Raw genomic sequence first — 24,739 nt, 5'->3', positions numbered from 1 at the left:
CACGCAGTATAAAACGTCTCATGTTTTTTGGTACAGGTCATTTGCTTGAAGACACTCGAGTACCAAGCACACATGTTGGCCATGAAGGGCTGGGATTTCTGAGAAGATGAGAATGTCATCTAAATAGATCACTACGAACTGCTTCAGAACATCTCTAAAGATGTCATTCACAAAGTGCTAGAATGTGGCTGGAGCATTGGAAAGACTGAAGGGCACAACAAGGTATTCAGAATGATCTTACTGGCTGTGAAATGCTGTCTTCCACTCACTGGCATCTGGAATACAGACTAGACTGTAAACACCACAAAGATCAAGCTTGGTGAATATTTGAGCAGAGCCCACCCTCTCCAAAAGTTCAGTGTTCAAAGGTAAAGGGCATTCATTCTTGAGGGTAATGTTCATGGCTCGACAGCCTACACAAACATGCAAAGGGTATATTAGGAAATACTATTTCACTAGGAGGGTGATGAAGTACTGGAATGGGTTACCTAGGGAGATGGTGGAATCTCCATCCTTAGAGATTTTTAAGGCCCGGCTTGACAAAGCCCTGGGTGGGATGACTTAGTTGGTGTTGGTCCTGCTCTGAGCAGGGGATTGAACTAGATGACCTCCTGAGGTCTCTTCCAACCCTAATATTCTATGAAAGAGCTGTACTCTTTTTGACAAACAGAACTGGAGCCCCTGTGGTTGATGTAGATGGATGGTTAAAGTTTTTTGCTAGGTCCTCATTGAGGTATTCCCACAGGGCATGGAGTTCTGGCTCCAACAAGGGGTAAAACCATCCAATGGAATTTTGGCCCCTGGCTGAAGCTCAATGGAGCAATCATAAGACCTATGCAGGGGTAGGACATCAGCATTTTTTTAAAATCAAATATGTAGGCAAAATCTCAATATTTTGCAGGGATTGGTGAGCTGTTATTCCTTGAATTAGCTGGACACAGAAGGTGGTGATCTTCTCCTTGCTAGTTTCTCATTCCTTGCTGCCTGACTCTGCAAGACACCATTGCTGGCAGTAGCCTGACTTGAACCATACCTTTTGCATCTTCCAGGAGATATTTGGATCATGGACCAAGAAGCAGGGGATGCCAAGTATGATGGGGAAGTGAGGTGAGTTAATAAAGTTAAATTGCAGGGTTTCTTGGTGGTCTTGTATTTTGACCCAAAAAGGCACAGATTCGAGGGCGATGAGACTTGAGGATAGCATGCTACCATCAATCAGTTTCACCAGGTGTGGGGCAAGCTTTCTTTCTACTGGAAGCTGGGTAGCCCTAGCAAACCCAGCATACACTGAATTAATAGAGGCTCCAGAATCCACAGGTGCAAGTTGGGTGCAGCTCACCTTAGGTCTGGAAGGGATGCAGAGACAGAACAAGACTAACAGGTGGGGATGGCAGTGATCCACAGCTGTTAAACTGCACGTTGGCAGAAGAGGGGATCCATTTCGGAAACCTGATTCCATTATTACATCCAGCCACAACCCCCTTAATGGGGCTGGACACGGTTGTTTCCTGGATCTGGCGCAGGTCTGGATTCAAGGGCATAGTCAATGGTGAAGTGACCTACCACAGTACAAGCAAAGGCCATTCCATCATCAATACTTTTTCTCACAGACAATGAGGTGTCTGGGCATTATGGGCTGCATCTAGGGGCAGTCGGAATGGGACCACACCCAGACTTGGGTTGAATGTATAGTCTTTTTTCATGGCACCATTCGAACAGTTGACTGAACTATACTTACAGATTGACAGTATACGAGTTCAGCACTGTGTGTGCTTTAAGTTGGGGGCAGCCCAAAGCTCAAGATCAAACTATTGATGAGATGTGGGTCAAAATGGACTCAGTCTGTTTAGTTTAGTTTTACCCAGGGACCCATGGGACACACTTAAAACCTTGAGTGACCCAAATTGATAACAATATTTAAGAAATAGTACTTAGTGAATGGGCCAATGCAGAAAAATTAAAGGGTTTCCATTCCCGCTATTTTATGTGCTTTAAAGCTTGGTTCTTGTAAATGCTATAAAATCCAAATGGTTAATTGGATTGCTTTGAAATTTGGTGTGCCCCATGGGCTGCACGGTAGTGTTAGGGATCCCAGTTCGACATCATTTTGATGCCTGGAGATCCCCCTGAAACCAGTTCCCTTCTGTTGCCTTGGACTACTAAGCTGAGAGAGACTAACCATTGGCTGAATCACACATCGCAGTGAGTTTGATGAATCTGAGCTCACCCTTGATGGGTTTGAACCCACCCTTCAGTTACCATAACTAAGGATAAATTAATCACAAACCCCCACCTAAAACAAAAGGAGTGGTTGGAGATTGGCTACAATTTGTGAGTCATGGGTGGCTGTTTATTCTGGGGGGTATGTAATCAAAGTGAAAAGAGTGAAATGCCTGCAACCTGCATGGAAACTTTTTTTAAAACACTGCAATAGAGACTCAAATTAAATGTATACCCCAACTTTTTTTTTTTTTTAAAAGGAGGACCAAAAAATATCACCATGGCAAAACAGAGTAAAAGAGGCGGTTAGAGGCAAAAAGGCATCTTTTGAAAATAGGATTTGACTTCCAACTCAGGAAAATAGAATGGAGCACAAACTCTGGTACTTCAAGTGTAGAAGTATAATTAAACAGGCCAAAAAAAAATTTGAAGAGCAACTAGCAAAAGGCACAAAAACTAACAGCAAAAAATTATTTAAGTACATTGTTTGGCAGGCTTCCTGCTTCAAAATGAGCCACTGGATGATCAAGGTGCTAAGGAGCACTCAAGGAAGACAAGCCCATTGCAGAGAAGCTGAATGAATTCTTTGCATCAGTCTTCAGGACTGAGGCTGTGAGGGAGATTTCCACACCTGAGCCATTCTTTTGGGTTGACTAATCTAAGGAACTGTCCCAGATTGAGGTGTCAGTAGAAGAGGTTTTGGAACAAACAGATAAATTTAAATAGTAATATGTCATCAGAGCCAGATGGTATTTGCCCAAGAGTTTTGAAGGAACTCAGATATGAAATTGCAGAACTACTGACTGTAGTATGTAACCTATTGCTTAAATCAGCCTCTATACCAAATGACAGGAAGATAGGTAATGGAGGTTTTTAAAAGAGGCTCCAGAGGCAATCCTGGTAATTACAGTCCAGGAACCTAAGTTCAGTAACGGGAAAATTGAAACTATAGTAAAGAACAGAATAATCACCCACATGTGCAGTGGGTTGAGCCCCCCTTTAGGGAAGGCTAACTCTCAGCTCCACCCCTTCTACCCATGGCCCCCCAAGACGCTCTGCCCCTCCCCCACAGCTGGAGCCACAAGTCGTCTTCCACCACCCCCCGCCCCTGGCTTGGAGGAGTCCCAGGTGGCCCTCCCTTCTCCAGAGGAGGCCCAGGCTGGCCAGAGGACTGAGCGTGCACCCCGCCCTCGGCTGGAGTCCCAGGTAGGGTTGCCAACCCTCCTAGATTGGCCAGGAGTTTCCCAGAATCAGAATCCATCTCCCGGTGGCTACTGAAACCAATCCCTGAAATTTTAATAGGCTGCTAAAAGTCCAGTCAGCGCTATAGCGGGGCTAAGGCAGGCTCCCTACCTGCCCTGGCTCTGCGTGGCTCCTGGAAGCAGCCAGTATGTCCCTGCAGCCCCTAGGCACGGGAGCAGCCAAGGGTTCTCCATATGCTGCTCCCGCCCCGAGTTTGACTCCACAGCTCCCATTGACCAGGAACCACAGCCAATGGGAGCTGCGGGAGCAGTGCCTGCAGGCAGGGGCAGTGCACAGAGTCACTTGGCTGCCCTTGAGCCTAGGAGCCGGACATGCTGGTTGCTTCTGGGAGCCACCTGGGGTAAGTGCCACCCAGCCGGAGCCTGCACCCTCACCCCCTCCTACACCCCAACCTCCTGCCAGAGCCCTGAGCCCCCTCCCACACCAAAACTCCCTCCCAGAGTCCATACCTTGCATCCCAACCCCCTGCCCGAGGCTCAGCCTGGAGCCTCCTCCCACACTCTAAATTCCTCAGTCCCAGCCCAGAGCCCGCACCACAACCAGCTGCCTCAACCCAGTGAAAGTGAGTGTGGGGGGGTGGGATGGAGTAAGCAGGGGATGGGGCCTCGGAGAAGGGGCAGGGCAGGGATGTGGCCTCAGAGAAGGCGTGGGGAGGGGCAGAGCAAGGGTGTCCAGGTTTGTGCAATTAGACTGGTGGCAACCCTAGTCCCAGGCCAGCCAAAGCCCCAAGCCCCTCTCCACCTGCCCAGAGCAGCCCCAGGCCAGCTGCAGCCATGCCAGCCTCTCCTCCTCTCCCCAGACGCCAAGATGTTGTGGGGAAAAGCCTCTCACTCTCCTCTGAAGAAACTTTTGATATGCCCCATGCAGATTCTGGGTCGACTGGGCAGCGGTATTTACTACTCAACTTCCTGGGTTCATGAGTACAGGGGTTGGACCCTACCCCCTTAATCTGGGCTGGGGTCTTGGGGGCCTTGCCTTTCTGGGAGGACCTGAGGCCTTCTCTCTGCCCCCAGGCTCTGGGAAAGTCCTGCCCCTTTGGGTGGGAAACAGAATGGGTATATTTCATGCATATCACATCTCTAAAGCCTCGAGAAGGAGGATGGGAATACCCACTGATATGAATGCTGCAGGTCACACATCTCAGAGCTATGGTTCCAGGCTGTATTCATCTCCATAGGGTATTCTCATTCAGCTGAGAACACCACACTGAGATGAATGGGCACTTCCCACCTTTCAAAGCCTCCTCACCTGCAGATGGTTGTGTAGAAGAGCTCTTTCCTGCCATCGTCCCTCTATCCTTCCTGTTTAAAGGATGATGTTTCTAAAATCCACACATGCTTGCATAGATTATGCTGAAATTTGCTATGCCTTGTGGTAGTGCAGAGTAGGGTCCATGACCCACATTTGGGGTCATTTGAGCCAAGGGTTCTGGAGATATAAGCCCTGAAAAAATAGCAGTTTTCAAAAAGTTTCTAGGTGGGTGTTTTTTGCACAAAGCTGCAGCTCAAACTATGGCTGTGATGCAGAACAAAATAGTCTGTCGGTCAGTTTTAACCCAAGGTAGTGCATGGCATCCACTAAGGTTGTTTCTTTTTTTGGGGGGAGGGGAGAGACCCAAATTGTGAATGGTATTTAAGAACATGTTCCCTTCTTCGCTTGCATAGATGTGCAGTCTGGAAGGATGGCACTGTGCATGCACCAATAAAGAAAAAAAATCATGCAAGGGTTTCTATGCAGCCACCTTATGGTTGCCTGGGTAGTTTGTGGGAATGTGCCAAAGCCAGTGCCCCTGGTGAACACCTCACCCCTGATGTTTCTAGTGTGAACTTTTGGTACAACTGAGCAATAAGATTTAAAAACTCGCGTTGCTTGCTACAAGTTGTCTCTCTTATAATATAGCATGCTTTTGTTTTATGGGGATGCTTGCTGTGAACACAGCCGAGTTGTCAGCAGATAGAGAATCTGGGGAGGGGACAGAGACAGGGAGAGGAGTTGTGGCTACAGAGCAGTTGGTCAATGAGGGTTGGTGATAAGCAAGCCTTGGATTGGCTGTTTGGGGGAAAAAAATTGTATTTTACTAGCCCTTGGGGGTGGGGGCAAGTGGCTACTTCCTGCTCTTGGGGCAGATTAATGAGAGGGTTCCAAAGACACATAGCATGGAGGTTTGGAATTGACAGTGCAGGCATCTTTACCACTGAGCAGGGGCGGCTCTACCAATTTTGCCACCCCAAGCAGTCGCCGCCGAATTACCACCACGCCCGGAAGAGTGGCAGAGCTGCCTCCCAAAAGCCACCGTGGTGGGAAGAGTGGCGGAGCTGCTGCCGTGGGACACGGACTGCTGCCCCGTTCTGAATGCTGCCCCAAGCACCTGCTCGGAAAGCTGGTGCCTGGAGCCGGCCCTGCCACTGGGGGAAAAGAAATATGTGCACTGCCAGGTTTGCTTAAGGGGTGGATTCCAGAAGATGGAATTTTCTCTTTGTAATCACAGTAGCAACAAGGAAGTCAATATTGTAATTCTCCCCCTTCACAGTGAAACAGCTGTGAAATTCCCTAGCACAAACTGGAGTGCTGCTGAGTTCATTGTGGCCATTGGCGAGAGAGAGAGGACGGCTTGCTGTCCTGCACTCATATCTTCTTGGTTTTCATTTGCATGGCCCCACACGTACAGGCTGTGTGAGAGGGAATCACACACAGGGTCAGATGCTATGTTTCAAGAGCATGTGGCCATCCTCACCCTGCTGAGATGCTCCGTCAAATTCTGTCCTAGTGCAAGAGTTTAGTGGAACCAGTTTAGGGTTCCAGCAAGTTCAGGAATCAGAGAGCTGGCAGGGAAGCAAAGCATATTAGGGATATACCAGGAACCCCAGCTGCAGCATTCACATGCTGTCATCAGACCCTCACTTTCACTCTGGTCCAGAATGCATGGTTGGGAACAAAATGGTTCTGTCTACACTGCAGCTGGGAGCATGCCTCCCAGCCTGGGCAGACAGACTCATGCTACCTCTGCTCAAGCTAGCACACTAAAAATACCAGTGTGGCCATTGCAGCATAGGAACTGGCATGGCTTAGCTGCTGGAGTGCAAGCCTGGCTGACCCCTTGGGTCCAAGCTCAGGTAGCTAGCCCATGCCACAGCTTGTGCTGCAACGTCCACGCTATTATTTTTAGCATGCCAGCACAAACAGTGCTAGTGTGCATCAATCTACCTGAGCTGGGATGCACACTCCCAGCTGCAGCGTAGACAAAGCCTCACACAGTTTAGTCTGCTGGAATCTGCAGCCAGCCTGAGAGAATAGATCTGAGACACATGAACTTCCCCATTCATGTTCATGGAGTTGTTCCTGAGCTGTCCTTCGGTAACACCAAGTTTTCTTCACCCATTGTGGCTCATAAGATGCTTCTCCTTCTTAATTCTCCTAATGCATCAGCTAGACCCCTTTCCTTTTTCCTGCACTCTCTAGTCCTCTGTTTGTTTTTTAACATGAACATTAAAAAAGGATTTTCAAAAACACACCTTCTCGTTTTCTATTTGGTGACCAGGAGGGTGATGCTGAGAGACGAGGTTCATAGATGGCATAATCAGGGCAGTCTTGGTGGTGTAGGAAGATTAATCGAGCATGCCATCACTTTGGATTTAGTGCCAGATATTTTCAGTTCTAGGGGGCTGTAGGCAGCACTACTGTGCTGACCTTTTCCCAAAGCTCTAATGAAACTGGGCGAGCCGCACATGGCCGAGAGGAGCCCGGCAGCCCTGTGTTTTCAACCTTTCGAAGTTTTAGAATCTCACTTCGTTGGATGTCCCAGGCGGACTGAGGAATGGAAAGGTCCCTTACCTGACAGCACAGTGAAGACTGCAGCAAAGGCATTTAGCTTGAGCCCATCTATCACATTACTCGAATGAAAGAGCTCTAGGCACATGAGGCTGAACCCAACGACTAACAGCATGATGTACAACACTTCAGATACGACCGAAAGCCACAGGACACCTGAAACACAGAAGAGAAACAACCGGAGGCTGCTTTTAGTTACCTCTAACATAGTCCAACGTTGACAAAAGCACAGTGATGAGGGCAGGAATATGTAGCGCTGTCTTGTGCCATTTAAATGGGGCAGAGAAAACGCTTGAGGGAAAGTACATGTGGCAGTAAAGGGGGCTGGCCTTGTGGGTGAAGGCTTTGGCTTGGGACACAGCTGCTGTGGGCTCAATTCTCAGCTGAGCTCTGCTAATGACTCTGTGTGATCCTCGGCAAGTCATTTAATCCCTGTGTCTGAGTTCTCCGGCTGTAAAATAGACATGATTTCATAATAATCCCCACCAGAGGTGGGTGCGAATAAAGCGTTGATGTTTGGGAAGTGCCAGGGACCGGATGGGAAAATGGACAAATGCCTCGAGGCATAAGTGCTGAGTGGTCCTGAGACAGAATGATTTAGTTCGGTGAGGTCAGAGAAGCTCTAGGGCTCATGGTCTCCTAAGAATATGAATGGCAGAAGCAGCAGGCACTGACTGTGCAGAGAAAGAGTTGGTAGGGCGCTAGAACCATGCAGTTAGTGCCAGCCCTGTGTTTGGTTGAGTCCGACAGCTGTGCAATTGCCCTGTCCCACTACGTAGCACAAATGAGTTCATTGTGGCGTTGGGTGAGAGAGAGAGAACGACTTGCTGTCCTGCACTGTGGTATCGTCTTGGTTTTCATTTGCATGGCCCCTCAGGGATGGGCTGTGTGAGATGGAGTCTCGGCTCAATGGCCACTATTCAAATTCCCATTCCTCCCAACATCTCCAACATCTGAGTGGTGCTTATGTCACTTTTTTCCATCTGAAGATGCCTTCTGCATATTTCTTTGGAAAGGACAGCCATTCTCCAATCAGCCCCAGTATGAAGCAGAAACACTGGAAAACTACCGTTCTTGGATGGATGGATGGATGGATTTAAAAGAAACACCCTTTATACCTTTTCTGGAGCACCATTGCAGGATGGTGGGGGTGTTCACTATGCCTACATTAGTGGCACAGGATCCAGCAACTCCAGAGAGACTTGCACTGACTCAGTGCTGTGTTGGCAACTTGATTCAAGCATCAGTTGACTGTCAGGTCTTTCTACTGCATGGATCCATGAGAGCAAAATGCACTAGCACCAGCCATCAGACACTAGCTTAATTTCCTAGTGCAGGGGAATTAATGAGAGAGAGCGCACGCAAACCTCCTGTCTTGAAGGTGACATTGGAGATGGAGAGGCAGTAGTGCTTAAAAAGTGCATTAAAATGTTAGGTGACATGAGTCTGAATTGAGAAGCTAGCAGGTAAGACTAACTTTCAATGGGATAAATTAATTTGGATTCCTAATAATGTTCTGTATACACTGATATCAGGACTTTAACTATGGCCATTTCCCATGAACCCACGTCAAGAAAGAACTGCTGCATGAACTACCTCAGTTGAAGAGAAAACCATGCTGTAAGTGACCCTTCACCTATCAGCACTGACAATGGAAGGATCATTGATGTTCTCCTAGTATGACTGACCCCCAAGTCCCCGCCTTCATGCTGCCTCTTCCCCCGAGGCCCTGCTTCTGTGCTGCCTCTTCCCCTGCCATGACCCCACCCCCACTAGCTCCTCTCCACCCCCTCCCCCATGTCGCTTGCCCTTAAGGCTGGTAAAAAGTGGGAGGGCCATGGCCCCCTGCCCTCCCTTGTTCTGGCACCCTGCTGTCAAAAAGAATATAAGCGCAGCAAAACCTACTGGTACCAAAGTCTTTGGTAGGTATAAAAGGCCAAAGATTGGGAAAACCAATGAGAAAGCACTGGTAAGGATTAAAAATTGAGTGAATACCATGGTACTCTCCCTGTGTCCTGGCCATTTTTGCCTTTAATATGTTCTTTCCAAATTTCTAGGCAAAGCTGCATTTAGAAAAGTCCATTCTAAGAAGCAGGTGGATGGTACCAACTGCAGTAAGGCAATCCCTCTGGGTGCGGTTATGCAGTTGGGGGGAGGCGAGGAAGACTATCTGCAGGGCACCTTTTCTAGCCCCCTCCCCATGTGGAGTGAGCAGAGCAGGTCCTAAAAAGGGCAGCTCAGTCACAGTCACAGTTACTGAGTTGCAGTCCTGCCTCTGTCCAAATGCAAAAACAACCATATACAGCTTCCACCCGAATGCTGGTCCAGTCATCATGGCCCTGTGCCTGTCACCACTCATCGATTGCCACACGACTTGGACATATGTGCATGAATTCTTTTGATGTGGAGACACCGTTGCACACAAGTGCCCACATGGTGCTTGACAGGATGAAGCTCTTAATCCAATGGCAAAGGAACCAAGAAGATTGGAGAACGCCATCCTGCTGCAGCCTTCGTCCACCTTCACAGCCATTGAGAGAAATCACTGCTGCTGAGGACTTTGGGGTGGGGTGTGGTGGATTGCTGTTTGTCTGGAACCTCACCTTTGACTTTGCTTCCTTGGGTGACGCTACAGGGAGTGCAAGACTCCTGACGGCATCGCTCTTGGGATCATGGGAACACTCAAGCTGCTCTACCATGTCAAGGTTATGATCCACTGGGGCAGGTTAGGATAACATATGTATACTGAATTATGATATTGAAATATAAAGATGAAGAATTGCTAAATGGTAATAATCAGGGCTTTGTTACTTTAATAGTTTATAATTATGGATAGTGAATATGTTTGAGGTATTGCTTATGCCACGGCCTTGGCTTGGGTGGTGTTTTGCCAATTTTTTTTATATGGACTGGCGTAGATAATGCTTACTGCTGACAGTGATGTTTTGTTGTTATGCTGCAAATTTTAGACAAAAGAAAAGTTAACTTTATATTTGTGTATTTCTTAGACTAGTTAAAAGTCCCTTTACTGAGAGAGAACAAGAAGACATGAAAACATAAGGACATGCAAATAGTGAAAACAGCATAAGCTGCGTAAATTGAAGCTTGTGCATGCACGTTGTATGGGCTACATAAGAGCATGTTTAATGCTGATTGAAGAAAAGTTAAAGACTTTGTATTGTGGAAATTTATAAGAAGCCAAGTAAAGTGGGGGGGAGGGCAAATTGGAGAAATACCAGACTAGAAACTGAAGGAATGAGACTGAAGGACCAGACCAGGAATCAGAGGCTGAGACAATCATCATGAAGTACAGAAGAGCTTCCCAGAACCCCAGTGCTGAGCAACTTGGGCCCCTACCTCTTCCATCTGATCTGTTTGTTGTCTGGCATAAATACATGTTCAGAAAGTGGCAATAATTCTATCTGAATTTTATAAATGAAAATTGAGTAAGCCTAAATTGAGTGGACTTGTGACTCCGTTTCCCACCTTCCATTCCCAACACTTATAGTGATAGATTCAAGGAGTTCCATCTATTTAGCTTAACAAAGAGAAGGTTAAGGGATTTCATTGTAAGGACTTTGTTACAGTCTCTAAGCACCTACATGGGGAACAAATATTTGATAATGGGTTCTTCAATCTAGCAGAGAAAGGTGTAACATTACTCAATGGCTGGAAGTTGAAACTAAACAAATTCAGATGTAATAAGATGTCAATTTTTACGTGAGACTAATTAGCCACTGGGACAACTTACCAAGGGCCATCGTGGATTCTCCATCACCGACAATTTTAAATCAAGATTGGCTGTTGTCAAGGTTCCTCCCCCACTCTGAACTCTAGGGTACAAATGTGGGGACTTGCATGAAAACCTCCTAAGCTTACTTTCACCAGCTTAGGTTAAAACTTCCCCAAGGTACAAATTAATTTTATCCTTTTGTCCCTGGATCTCCACTGCCACCACCAAACTCTAACTGGGTTTACTGGGAAACGTAGTTTGGACAAGTCTTTCCCCCCAAAATCCTCCCAACCCTTGCACCCCACTTCCTGGGAAAGGTTTGGTAAAAATCCTTACCAATTTGCATAGGTGACCACGGACCCAAACCCTTGGATCTGAGAACAATGAAAAAGCATTCAGTTTTCTTACAAGAAGACTTTTAATAGAAGTAAAGAAATCCCCTCTGTAAAATCAGGATGGTAGGTACCTTACAGGGTAATTAGATTCAAAACATAGAGAATCCCTCTAGGCAAAACCTTAAGTTACAAAAAAGACACATAGACAGGAATAGTCATTCTATTCAGCACAGTTCCTTTCTCAGCCATTTAAAGAAATCATAATCTAACACATACCAAGCTAGATTACGTACTAAAAGTTCTAAGACTCCATTCCTGTTCTATCCCTGGCAAAAGCAGCATACAGACAGATACAGACCCTTTGTTTCTCTCCCTCCTCCCAGCTTTTGAAAGTGTCTTGTCTCCTCATTGGTCATTTTGGTCAGGTGCCAGCGAGGTTACCTTTAGCTTCTTAACCCTTTATAGGTGAGAGGATTTTTCCTCTGGCCAGGAGGGATTTTAAAGGGATTTACCCTTCCCTTTATATTTATGACAGCTGTTTTTCTAAAAGATCTGCTCTAGGCATTATTTTGGGGCAGTTCTCTGACAGGATGTCAGACTAGATGATCACAATCGTCCCTTCTGGCCTTAGAACCTATGGATCTATGACTCTAGGTGTATATGAGCAGAGGAATCACACCCTATCTCATAGTGTAGATGTAGCCTATAAGGCATGTTTTCAATTTCTTAATCATTCTTGTGGCTCTTCTCTGAACCCTCTCCAATTAATCAACATTCTTGTTAAATTGTGGATGCCAGAACTGAACCAAGTATTCCAGTAGTGGTCACAGAAGTGCCAAATACAGAAGTAATATAACCTACCTACATTAATGGATCCAGTTAGCCCTTTTCACTATAGCATCACACTGGTAGCTCTTGTTCTGCTGATTACCCACCATGACCCCCTCCCCCCAAGTCTTTTTCAAAGTCACTGCTTCCCAGGATAGTCCCCCATTCTTTGTTCTTAGATGTCTAACTTTATTTTTGGCCATATTAAAATGCATAGTGTTTGCTTGCACCCATCTTACCAAGCAATACAGATTGCTCTGTATCAGTGACTTGTCCACTTCATTATTTACCACTCCCCCAATCTTTGGGTCTTCTCTTCTGCAAATGTTATCAGTGATGATCTTAGGTTTTCTTCCAGGTCACTGATAAAAATACTAAATATCTTATGTGGGCTTGCTAGTCCTTGTGACTCTGGACTCGCCAGCCATCATTGTCCTGCTTCTTCATGTTTGCCCATTGTACTGTTTAGTCTTTGGTATCTCCTCTGAGCTCACCAGCTCCCTGCACCCTCAGAATCATCCAATGTATTTTCTGTTGCCTGGATAGACAATGGGGAAGGAAAGAAACCGTCACGCTATCTGGAGTGGCTCAAGACCATGAATGCCTGCCTCAGGGCAGACTGTCAGAAAACAGGGCAGATACTCCAGACTGGTGGTGTGTTTGATAATTAAATTTCACTAAATGTGAACTCCTGGGTCGCTATATCATTCTTACCATGGAGTCACAGACAGTCTCCTTGGACTCTCCAGTCATCTTACTATCTGGACAAACTGGACCTTGTAATAAAAGGTCACTTATACCAAAAATCACTACATCAGTTTGCTCCCAGTCCCAAGAGACAGTCACATATCCCAGATCAATTGGTACTCCAGATATTGCACCAAAGGCAGCATTGGCAGCCAATTCTATAGTAAACTAACTAAAGGGTTTATTAGCTAAGAAAAGGAAATGAGAGTTATTGAGGAGCTAAAGCAGGTAAAATATATGAACAGGTGAGTCACAGTCTATAATTGTAAATGGTAGCAGAGATGTAGTAATCAGCCAGTTTCCCAAAAGTCTCTCAGGGCTACCAGAATAACTCTGGGGATCTCCATATTCTTGTTCAGTTGTTCTGCCTTGTTACAATCCAAACAGTCCAGAGATAAAGGATCCTTCCCTGAATCCATACTTATAGCTTCTTCTCACAGAAGACAAGCTCACAGTGTCACTACCCATGTGGGCTTTTCTTTTGACGGAGAGAGACGAACGCATTTTGAATCTTTGACCTCTGATCATCATACAGAATGACGACTTGCTTTAAAATTAGCACTCTTCTGTTGAAGTTCTTCATTTGCATTTCACATGGCTTCTTTCTCATTTGACTGCTCATTTGATGGGTTATTTAGTTGCGGGGTATACACAATGTAAATATTTGCTACCCCATTATAATGGGATGCAGATACATGAAAACGATGCAAGTAACATCCCATTTGTTTTCATGAAGTTTAAACACCAAAAACACTCTTATACATTTACCAATTACTTTGATGTAAACTAATGCACAAGTGAATTGACCTGGAGCTTCAGCATGAGCTGGCACCTGGTCTGCCAGCGTCCCAGCTCATCTGGTTTTGACAGCCCTTCAGTATGGATGGGGGTAGAAGGGGAATGATTTGCATGCCTGGGCTCACAATTTCAGAGCAAACATTCTCAAAGATATAAAGTTTAAAGTTATTTTCTTATAGCATGGAATATGGACATTAAAAGTGAGATTAATGCATGCAGCAATTTGCAAGCATTTCATAGAGTCGAAATACATTCTTATAAGATTAATACCTATTTTGAGCAAAACTAACATACAGGTGAACTGGTCTGGTCTCTAGCTATGAGTTTGTCAGTTCTTAGCTAATGCCTGCAGCCTGGGCAAGAGCTGGCATCTGGCCTGCCAGCGTCACAGTAACTATACAAGTGTATTGAGTTTGAGGAGGAGGTGTTGGGATGCTTTGTGTCTCCTTTGTGAGAATGCATTAAACCCCATTCAGGCTTAAAATAAAGGCATGATGGCCAAGTGAGCACTCCTTCTTTCTCGTTCAATTTCACCATTCAGATAGTTTTATTACTATATCTTTGCTTATATGTTTTAGGCTCCCAGATTGGAATTGTGTGCCCCAAATATTTGGTGTGATCAATAAGAAATGGTGAAAGAAATAAACATTGAGCATGCTGTTGTGGCTGGCACAGTTTTCCAGCTCTGCACTCCCAGCACTGAGCATTCAGCCCATCTGTTGGGTAGTGTAATCTGATTATGTCAGACCATCTGCCGGATTACTTTGTGCTTCTGTGTAGAAAGCTGGGATGAGAGAAATAGATCAAGAAGCTGTGAGACTTCCTCACAAATTCTTCATGCTGCCTGGGGTGCTGGCAGACCAGGTGCCGGCTCATGTCAAAGTCCCCATGTCTAAACTGAACACTAATAAACACATTCCTGGAATTAGTTTGCCTCACCTGTGTGTTAATATTATTATTAGAATCATAAGAATGTGTTTAGTGTTTCGACTTTATTGAATACATGTGAGTTGCTGCATGCATTAATCTAATAACATCTGTATCCCATCTTGTAAAGTAATATTTGAGGGTTGTATTGTAAGCCTCTGTGACTGTATAAATCACCAGGCAGGGACTAGCCATTAACTAGTATAAAGCATTGATTTCCAACAGAAGGTGTTATGTCCTGTCCAACAGGCAAGGTCCATCAACACCAGGTGGACTATTGTGGAACATTATATAGGACAAAATAGGTTTGCTGTTTTGCTCTCTCCCCCTCCCCATGTGAAGATCCCATCAGCTGAGTTTGCAGCTCAGAGCACATGGCAAGAGGGGGTTAAAAACCCCAAACAAAAAGAACCAGGGCTCTCTCTGCTGCTTGGACTCCAGTTGGCAAGGTTTTTCTAAGCACTGACAAGAGATCCCTAGCTGCTTAGCTTGGGTTAGCCCTAAAGGACAGCTAGAGTTTACAGATTATAGAAGCTTCTATTTCCTTTTGAAATTTAAGACTGTAACTCATGTGTGTACTTATGTTTACCTGCATTAATGCTGTAAATAATTTCCTTTCCTATGATTTATTATATAGGATTGACTACAGGAGTTGTCTTTGGTGTGAGATCTGAGGTGCAATTGACCTGGAGTAAGTGACTGGTCCTTTTGGGACAAGAAATAACCTGAATATTGCTGCGGTGCTTGGTGTAAGGGACCATCTATCACATAGGTAGGCTCATCTGGTTGACAAGACAGATTGGAGTACCCAAGAGGACTCTGTGTGACTCCAGGTATAGTGTCTGAGGGTTTACATTTGATAATTGGTTGGTGAAATCTAAATAGAAGTCACAGCTAATGTGGGGTTTGTGCTGTGGTTCTGAACAGTCTGCCCTGTGCTTGGTACCCATGCTCCTGAGCCATTGCAAGGCACTGTTACTCTGCCAAAACCCAGCAGAGACACCTACAATGCTGAAATGTTATTAGACACTCAACAGAAGGGACAGAAAGAAAGGATCATCCAGCCAGGGTGGCTGTGGCTACCGGACTCTGGATACATCTACACGTTGAGCTGGAGGTGTACATTCCAGCTCAAGGAAACATACTCTCACTAGCTCTGGTCAAGCTAGTACACTAAAAATAGAGCAGAGCCCTAGTGGCACAAGCGGTGGGAGGGGCTAGCTACTCCTAGTCTGTGCTTTCCATTTTGGATAGGTACCTACGTGAGATGGCTTGGTGCTTGCACCACCACTGCTGTATCAGAGCTAGCATGGGTATGTGTGCTGGAGATGGAACACCCACCTTCAGCTCCGAGTAGATGTCCCCTCTGGGGCTGCATCTGGTGAGTTTAATGCCGAGGCACAGTTTGGATCATGGAAAGGAGGCTGGTTGTTTTGGTTTCATTTGGCTTTAATCTTGGACTTATTTCTTTATTTTCTTGGGGTGAGGGGAGCTCTGTGCCAAAGGAACTAAGAGTGTGGGCTGGAGTCAGAAGGGAGGGTTTCCATTGTCTATTGCAGTACGGTTGACTCCTTGCTATTTAACCAAACAAGAGGAAGGTTGGTTTTATGATTATGCCATTGGACGGGGATCAGAAGTCAATTGTGTGTGTGACTTTGGGCAAATCACTTGATACCCCTGTGCCTTTTTGTAAAATGGAGGTAATAATACTTCCCTACTTTGCAGCATTAGGAGAGAAACTAACGAATGTTTGTGTGGCACCTAGATATGGTGGTGATGAATGCAATGGAAAACCTATACAGTAATATCTAAAATAAGAGTATTCCACATACTTTTGTATGGAAAATAGCTTAAATCTCTTATCCAAAACAGAGTTTCCCTACTCTATCCCAAAACACGTCAGAGTTAATACAAGCCATAAGTGACATACAACATGAGCTGCCAGTGTGATGCTGCGGCCAAGAGCTAATGCGAGCCTGGGATGCATAAACAGGGGACACTCTAGTAGGAGCAAAATGGTTATTTTACCTCTATATTTGGCACTGGTGTGAGAGTTGCCAGAACAGTGTGTCCAATTTTGGTGTCCACAATTCAAGAAGGATGTTGATAAAATGGAGGCGGTTCAGAGAAGAGCATGAAAATGGTTAAAGGATTAGAAAACAGTGGGAGACTGAAGGCATTCAATCTATTTATTTTAACAAAGAGGAGGTTAAAGGGGTGATTTTATCTACATGGGGGGACAAATATTTAACAATAGGCTCTTCAATCTAGCAGAGAAAGGTAACGCTATCCAATGGCTGGAAGTTGAAGCTTGGCAAATTCAGACAGGAAATAAAGGTGCAAATTTTTAACAGTGAGAGTAATTAACAATTGAAAGATCTTACTCAGGGTTATGGTGGATTCTCTATCACTGACAATTTTTAAATCAAGAATGGATGTTTTTCTAAAAAATCTGCTCTAGGAATTATTATGGGGTAGTTCATGACCTGCGTCACAATGGTACCTTCTGGTACTGAAACCTATGGCTCAATGAATAGATATATCCTATTATTCACAAAAAGCTATGCTAAAAGATTGTAAAGTCCATCACTCAGCCATCCAGCAATATCAGATATAAAGTGTGAAACCTTAATTCTGCCCCTTGTGCTATACATTGTAACCAATCAATTCGTAACATCTCATAGGAAGTCTGTGGTGGAGTCAGGAACGGAATCCAGCTCTCTTGGGTCCTCAGAGTGCTGGGTCCAAAAAAGAACAGGGAACATTTTCTGAAGTTCCTAAGTCACTTTGGAGCTAAACTCCCAATGATTTTCAGTGGACTTAGGCTACTTGGTGCCCTAGGCACTTTTGAAAACTTTACCCAATATCTTTCTTCATGGACGGATCTTTGTTTTGAAGCTAATCTTCTATTTCCTACACAGGTAAACTAGTTACATTCATTCACATAAGGCAATTAGCAGGCACTTCATTATAACATAGATAGTTAAACTGAAGGCAATCTAGATAATATTATTAGTTTCCTGCAGTATCTTACATCTGTGATCTTAATGTTAACTGGACACAGCCACATATATAATTAAGACATGAAAGGGGATCAGCATCTACAAACTAATCTGGTTATGCTGTTAAACTTCTAACAAGATATAGGTAAACACAGACAATCACTCTTGAAATTATTCCTACAAATGAATGAGTTGATGATTGCTAGTCTAGCACATCTCTTTGAAATGTACATACAAGTAGATTATCTTGATTAAAAATTGTAATGTCTCCTGTTAAATTGTTATGGGTCATACACAGGGTGGCCTGTCTGTCAGTGTCACATTGTCCCTGAGCAAGACACAGCGGTAGATCCATGATTTTATTGAAATCCCATGAACCACTGCAAAGCATTTAGCATAAGCTATACCAGAGTATTAACAAGCAGGCACTCTTCCCTGTGCATTACTTGCCCAGCACGACAGTGATAGTTCCTTGGCTGCATGAAAAGAAGAAGTGGGTGGGAAAGAGAGGGAGAGAAGAAGGATGGCATTGGTTTTAAATGGCCTTGAGTGGGGAAAGAATAGTTATGGTTGTGACAAAAACCCATCATCCCTCCCCCAGCACCCCCATGCCCATCTTTCCTTCCCCTTATGAATGGGAGCCGCATGGAAAGCGGGAGGGGGATGGTTGGGCGCTTGTGTGTGGGCCCGCCTAGGTCCAGGAAGGGAAAAGGTTGTTCAAGGAAAGTCAGAGTGGTCCATTCTCCTTGGGACCATTGCAAATATTATGTACCATTCCCAGTCCCTGGGCTCCATCACCGCACTGAGCCACTCTGCAGATGCTGGGAAAAGCATCTGCTCTCCAGTTCCATAGACACAATGCTGTGTCCCTTAACTGTGGAGAGGTGACTGGCTCGCAGTGTTAATCCAGAAGTTCAAGGGAGAAAATACACTTCCAGTGCATCTCTGTTTCCCTGTCCTTTTCAGTGCTGTTGGTTGTACACAGAGGCCAGAGTTTCTGGCAATGCAGGTGGAGTTGGTGGGGATTCTTTGTGGTTCTCTGTTCCTCTTCCATAGGAAATCAATCTGCTATCTTAGAATACAGTTTCCTCTCAAATTGCCACCCAGTCCTGTAAGCATAATTCAGCAAATTTTTGGAGTAGCAGAAATTTGAGCTGGTTCTTCAAATGTGCTTGGTCCACCTTCGTAGCTCCCCAAACCACTCCACCCAGCTGTATGTAGAGGAGTCACCATTAGCAAAAACATCTCTCTGGCACTGATGGCTGGGTGCCCTCCTCAGTCCTGGATAGCCACGTCTCTTTTCCATGCCAATGCTTTCAAAACTGCTGTGTTCTCCAAGTGATGGCCAGCCTTTAAAGAAGAAAACCCACACATTACCCCTGCAGGAACTGACCATACCCCAACAGGACCCTTTGATGCACTGTATGTATTCCAACATTTGAATATAAGTAACACAGGTATATATTTACCCTCGGCTCCTTCCTCATGGGCTGCAAAAGTAGTCTGAAGAAAGGAGGCTGTAACAGCTGCACTCCTGGGCTGCTTAAAACTATCAATATTGTGGCCTTCAGGCCTACGTTATGGGGGGCATTTCTTAGGTTCCGTCAAAGGAGAAATGAAATATAATGCTAGCCATCTGTTTGACTCAGCAGACCATTCCGATACCAACAGGGAACCCATTCCCCTGGGAAGTCAGAAGCGGCACTGCAGAGACAGCAGACAAAGAATCCAAAGGACTCTGGAGGACCTGCTTGTTGGCATACAGAGAAGGAGTCAAGAGCAGCTGGACTTTCTTAGGGCAAGGGAGGATCAGGCTTTTAGATAGGATGAGGCATTCCTATAAAAGGAGAGACAGCCCAGGCAATGGGAGCGTGCACTCATGCAGTGCCTACTCCGGCGGGTGGTAGAATGCTTTCGGGGCCCATCCACTGCTTTTGCTGCTGCTCCTCTCCTGGAAGAGGCAGAGCCTCTCACTTCCATCCTCCTCCCTTGGATGACCAGGGTGCCAGGCTGCCGCTGAGGCAGTGAATTCCAACCCCCACCCACCAGGGAGGAGAATGCTGGACACCAGGCACAAGATACTCTGCCGGCATCTGAAACCCCTCTCAGGGGAACTCCCCGGAGCATGGAGACAATGGGCTCCATCCTGTCCCTGTAGCCCAGCCTGGGATCAGCCCCCAAACCCCCTACAGAGAGTCCCTGTTAGTCCCCCTGCACATAATCCATAGTTGTCCCCTTCTACCTGCCCTTTATCATAGAATCTCAGGGTTGGAAGGGACCTCAGGAGGTCATCTAGTCCAACCCCCTGCTCAAAGCAGGGCCAATCCCCAATTTTTGCCCCAGATCTCTAAATGGCCCCCTCAAGGATTGAACTCACAACCCTGGGTTTAGCAGGCCAGTGCTCAAACCACTGAGCTATCCCTTCCTCCAGGGGGAGGGGAAGAGCAAGAAGACATTTCCACAGACATTAACGTTTGCCCATACCTCTGGGATTTTTTTTCTTTTTTGGTTCATTTGTTCCTGTTTTAAAAAAAAATTTGCTATGTGTATGTAAGTAAAAATTTCTATTCACTTCCCTTGTGTGCGCATCTTGTTTTCGGAGTATAATCAACATGATACTTCCCAGAGGCTGGGAAGAGGGTAGCAGAATTCACAGCTCACGAAAATTCATGCTACTCTGAAAACCGCTCATGATGGTGATTTATTAAAAATCTGGTACCACGGAACTGCAAACAATTTCATCCCTGCACCAAACCCTTCCAGCCCCCCTACTCATGAATTTGCTACCTTGACAACAAAGTAAGCTGTGATATAACTGTTGCATCCAAAGCACCACAATGAAAACCAGAAGAGAATTTAGTGGACACATCTTTATGTCTTTGTTAATAATTTGTGATAATACAGTGACAGGAAACAAAAGTAAAATAACAGAAGATATGTGACGCTGAGCGGTGCTTTTACAACTTGTGTGTAGACTTCACTATTGATATAGCCTGGTAGACCGCCCCAATAGTTGAATTCCCAAATTGGCTTACAACAGACTGGTAGCTGTCAGATGTTGCCAGATTCCAAAGGGTGATAGCCACCTGCTTCTGTACTATGGGTTTGCAAAAAGTGAGAGGACTGGCCCTGGAGGGTTGGGGCAAGCACCTTGCACAAGTCCATGAATTTCTGCTTTCTCATTCAGAAGTTCTTCATCCTCCTCGGTGTCCAAGACAACGTGGACCCACCACACCATGCTGATTCTCCGGGGCCAGAAGCGGCAATCCACCTGCGAACATACCATTGCAATCCCGGCATTGAAAACATCTGTTCAATGGGACCAAAGTGGATTTTCATTCCTCTTCTGGGTCAGCCATCTTCACCATCTGAAATCTTTCTGGACTGATTCTGTCCAGTAACCAGTACTGCACTGCATGAACATTTGTCCCACAAGCAGGAGCAGAACGACATCATCATAGACTTGTTCCATGGCTCCAACACATTTTGGCAGAAGGGAGAGATGACAGAGAGGTGCCGTTGTCAAATGCATGAAGATATAGTTCCAGCAATGTGAAGCAAGGCAGTTCCTAGAATGTCTCCTGTGACGCACAGAACTCTGGGATACTGCTCCTGAAACGTTACCATGAACATTGCGTACCGAACAGATGCAGGGTGGATGAGGGCACTCAACAGTGCACAGCATATACTCATGCCCAGCACAGCATCTGTGGCCATGTGGTGTGGTGTAGTGGGGCAGCTGCCCCACTCCATCAGAACAGGGGTTAAAAGCAGCCCTGGAGAGGGCTGCGGCTGGGATAAAAGGAATGAGAGAGAGTAGCTGATCACAGGTGTGACCAACTCAATCAGGGCCCAGCTGGCCATGATAAAAGGGCTGGAGGGCTAGGAGCTGGAGGAGTCTCACCCTAGCCCTGGAGGGGGAAAGGCTAGCTGCCTGGGAGCAAGGGACCTGAAGCAGAGCAGTGCTGAGGAAGGGCAAAGGAAGCTGGGGAGCTCCAGCCTGGTCAACCCCCAGGCTGCAGGCCTTGTTGAAGGCCTATGAAAGGTACTGGGGCTGCAGAGGGGCAGCCCGGAGGTGGGCAAGGGCAGCAGATCCTACCCCCTTGCCAATGATGAGTGGCTATTATAGACTGCAATCTGCCCCAGGGAAAGGAGGCTAGATGATGACTGGCAGTAGCCACTGAGGCAAGGTGGGCTTAGAGGGTTGGGGGTTCCCCTGGGAGGGGAGACCAGAGCATGGGGGCACTGTGGTGGGGCAGCACCCTGAGGTAAAGGGCACCAGGGTCTGGGAGGGACGTGTGGGGGGCTTGAGGCAGGCGAGACACTGGCCAGCAGAGGGCACTCTGAGGCTGGAAAAGAGCTAATACCCAAATGACCAGCAGGAGGCGCTGCACCGGTGAGTCTTCAGCTGTTACCATGCAGGTACAGAGTACATGCTCTAGCAGTACATGGACAAGTAACTGTGTACACTTGAAAGTGCAGTCATAGCCTAAGAGGCACAGGAAGTGACTCTGGGTGAGGGTCCAGAAGACAGTGAGCTCTGGAGAGACTGTGAAGCCTCTATTTCATTTTAAATATCATACTTTTCCTTTTATTATTTTTGTCTTTTTTCATTAGCTGCAAGATGCCCTAGCCGCCTTTTTATTTTCAGAGAGAGCAAAAAGCCCACATGTGGAAGATGCCGGAAAGAGAAGTGTCCCAGATGTTAACGGCTCTAAATATTGTCTCATAAAGATACTCAGAATGTCTTCTGTGCCTAAACGACTTGAGACTGTCCTCTGTAATGACTGTCTAGTAAATAAGATTTATTAAACTTCTGCTTAGTAATGGTGTTCTGTTAAAGTATGTATTATATCTGTGGCAGGGGAAGAAAGGGTCAGCCCCCTACATAAGAACTGACATCTAAGAAGGAAGCTGTATAATTGACTGAAGTTGTGGTTAAGATGATAAGCATTTGGTTTCATCGTTAACCAGGTGCAAATGATACATTTGATTTAATTTTTGGTAAAATTAGCTAGTTAGGATTTATAACCAAATGGGCAGCCACCTTCTTGTGCCGCCTCTTAGAGTTTATATAGCACTGATTATATTTTTAATACTAATTTGGTGATTTCATTCCCACCTAATATTGAGATTCACTTGTTTGATTTCTGGATTTGATTCTATTTTGATAGTTTTATTCTTAGTTTAGTATTAATAATAGCTTAGCTATGGAGATATGTTTCCTTGATTTTTTTTTTTTAGTTCATTTAAAAATCTTAAGTTTATAAAATAGAAACTGATCCAGACAACTCCAACTTCTTCCTTTCTGGGGGTGCTTGACCCCTACTCCATCCCAACCTTGCTCCTCTCCCTCCCCCCCAGCGCCTCCTGCATGCCACTTAACAGCTGATCTACAGTGGGCAGGAGGTGCTGGGGGGTGCTGATGGTGGGTCCTGAGCACCCACCATTTGTCCACCCCACCCCACCCCCATTGGTGCCTATGGATCCAGAGTCACATCTCTTTCAATAAGCAACATCTGTCCAGAACCTTTGAGGGCCTGGGTGGAGACTAGCCAGTCAACCTAAAAGTGTGATAAGCTCTCCCTACTGTGTCTGTCGTTTTCACCTGTGAAAGGCATCCAGTGCTTTCTATTGGGTGCTCATCATCTGTCCAAGTTCCTGCCATACCTCCCCCAGGTCAGCGAACACCTTAGCAGTCTGACCACTGCAGATACTGGTTGGTACTGGAAATCCCCACAGCAACAATACAGATCAAAAAGTTAGTGGTTAAATAATAGTCCTAAAACGTTATGATGTAAAGGAACCTGTAACTATTCAATGTGAAGCCCGTGAACGCAGCATTATTACAGACTGGCCAGCCTGTGGCATTTGCCTTGTCTAGGATTATCTCCGACAGCAAAGCTGTGCTCAAACACAGAAAGAATGCCTAGCCATTATGTTTACATACATCAAGTTTGACCAGTGTGTCCTGGGACATGATCATAGCCACGTAGACACAGACAACAAACCTTTGGGATTCATCTTCAAACACACTTTGCTGCAAAATATCTTCAAAGAATGTTAATGAACATTCAAAACTCATTGCTTGGACATAGACTACAAAGGAGGTCTCTGATGTTCATTGCAGACTTGGTCCTGCTTTGAGCAGGGGGTTGGACTAGATGACCTCCTGAGGTCCCTTCCAACCCTGATATTCTATGACTTTGTCCAGCAGGGCCATTAAGAACTTGAACATACCAAAAACGCAGAATTCCTTTCTATGACAAGTAGCTTCTGCAGATACAAAGACCTACCCAAACAGCTGCTGTACTTCTAGCACTCAGACAAGTCACGTACTTTGCTCCCAGAGCCAGAACCCAGGAATCCTGCTACCTAGTATTCTAGGGCCAGTTTGCAGTTATCTAACCCAGCGATGAAGTGCATGCTCTAGCTCCTTTTATGGACTGCTCTGCAGAGAAGTTAAAAGCATGCTTTCCTTTATTTTCCCCCTTCCCCCTCCTCCAGTACCCCAGTTACTCCTAGACCTGGGGTAATTCAGGACTGTGTTATGCACCTGAGTGGTTCAAATCCAGCTGATGGTGGGACAGGCAGAAGTATATGTAAATTAGTGTGAGGACCGCAGGGAAAGCAGTTTAAATCATGTTATATTACAGAAGAACAGTCATACTGGCTCAAGACAATAGGCCAGATAGCCCCGTCACCTATCTTCCAACAGTAGCCAGTACCAGAGGCTTCAGAGGGAATGAACCGAACAGGGCAGTTGCCAAATGATCCATCCCTGTCATCTAATCCCAGTTTCTGGCAGTCAGACATTTAGGGAGACCCAGAGCATGGGGCTGCATCCCTGATCATCTTGCCTAGTAGCCATTGATGGATCTGTCCTCCATTAATTTATCTAATTCCTTGTTGAACCCAGTTATATTTTTGTCCTTCACATCATCCCTTGGCAACACGTTCCACAGGTTCACTGTGCATTGTGTGAAGTACTTCCTTAGGTTTAAAACCTGCTGCCTATTCATTTCATTGGATGACTCTTGTGTGATGTGAAGGGGTAA

General features: G+C 45.7%; 1 protein-coding gene across 11 annotated transcripts in view; it reads right to left on the bottom strand.

Moving 5' to 3' along the window:
* GSG1L (GSG1 like) overlaps window positions 1–24,739 on the bottom strand; it is a 138,904-nt gene that overhangs the window by 73,803 nt on the left and 40,362 nt on the right. For 9 of the 11 annotated variants that reach the window (XM_073362641.1, XM_073362639.1, XM_073362640.1 and 6 more), the window contains one exon: window positions 7,315–7,467. The exons of the other annotated variants lie outside the window; for them this stretch is intronic. In XM_073362641.1, coding sequence (XP_073218742.1) covers window positions 7,315–7,467 — 153 coding nt within the window. The remainder of the gene's footprint in view (window positions 1–7,314; window positions 7,468–24,739) is intronic. 11 annotated transcript variants of the gene reach the window in all.

The sequence above is a fragment of the Lepidochelys kempii genome, chromosome 10 (assembly GCF_965140265.1).
Source record: "Lepidochelys kempii isolate rLepKem1 chromosome 10, rLepKem1.hap2, whole genome shotgun sequence".
Classification (NCBI taxonomy): domain Eukaryota; kingdom Metazoa; phylum Chordata; order Testudines; family Cheloniidae; genus Lepidochelys; species Lepidochelys kempii.
This window is presented reverse-complemented; position numbering and strand designations above follow the sequence as displayed.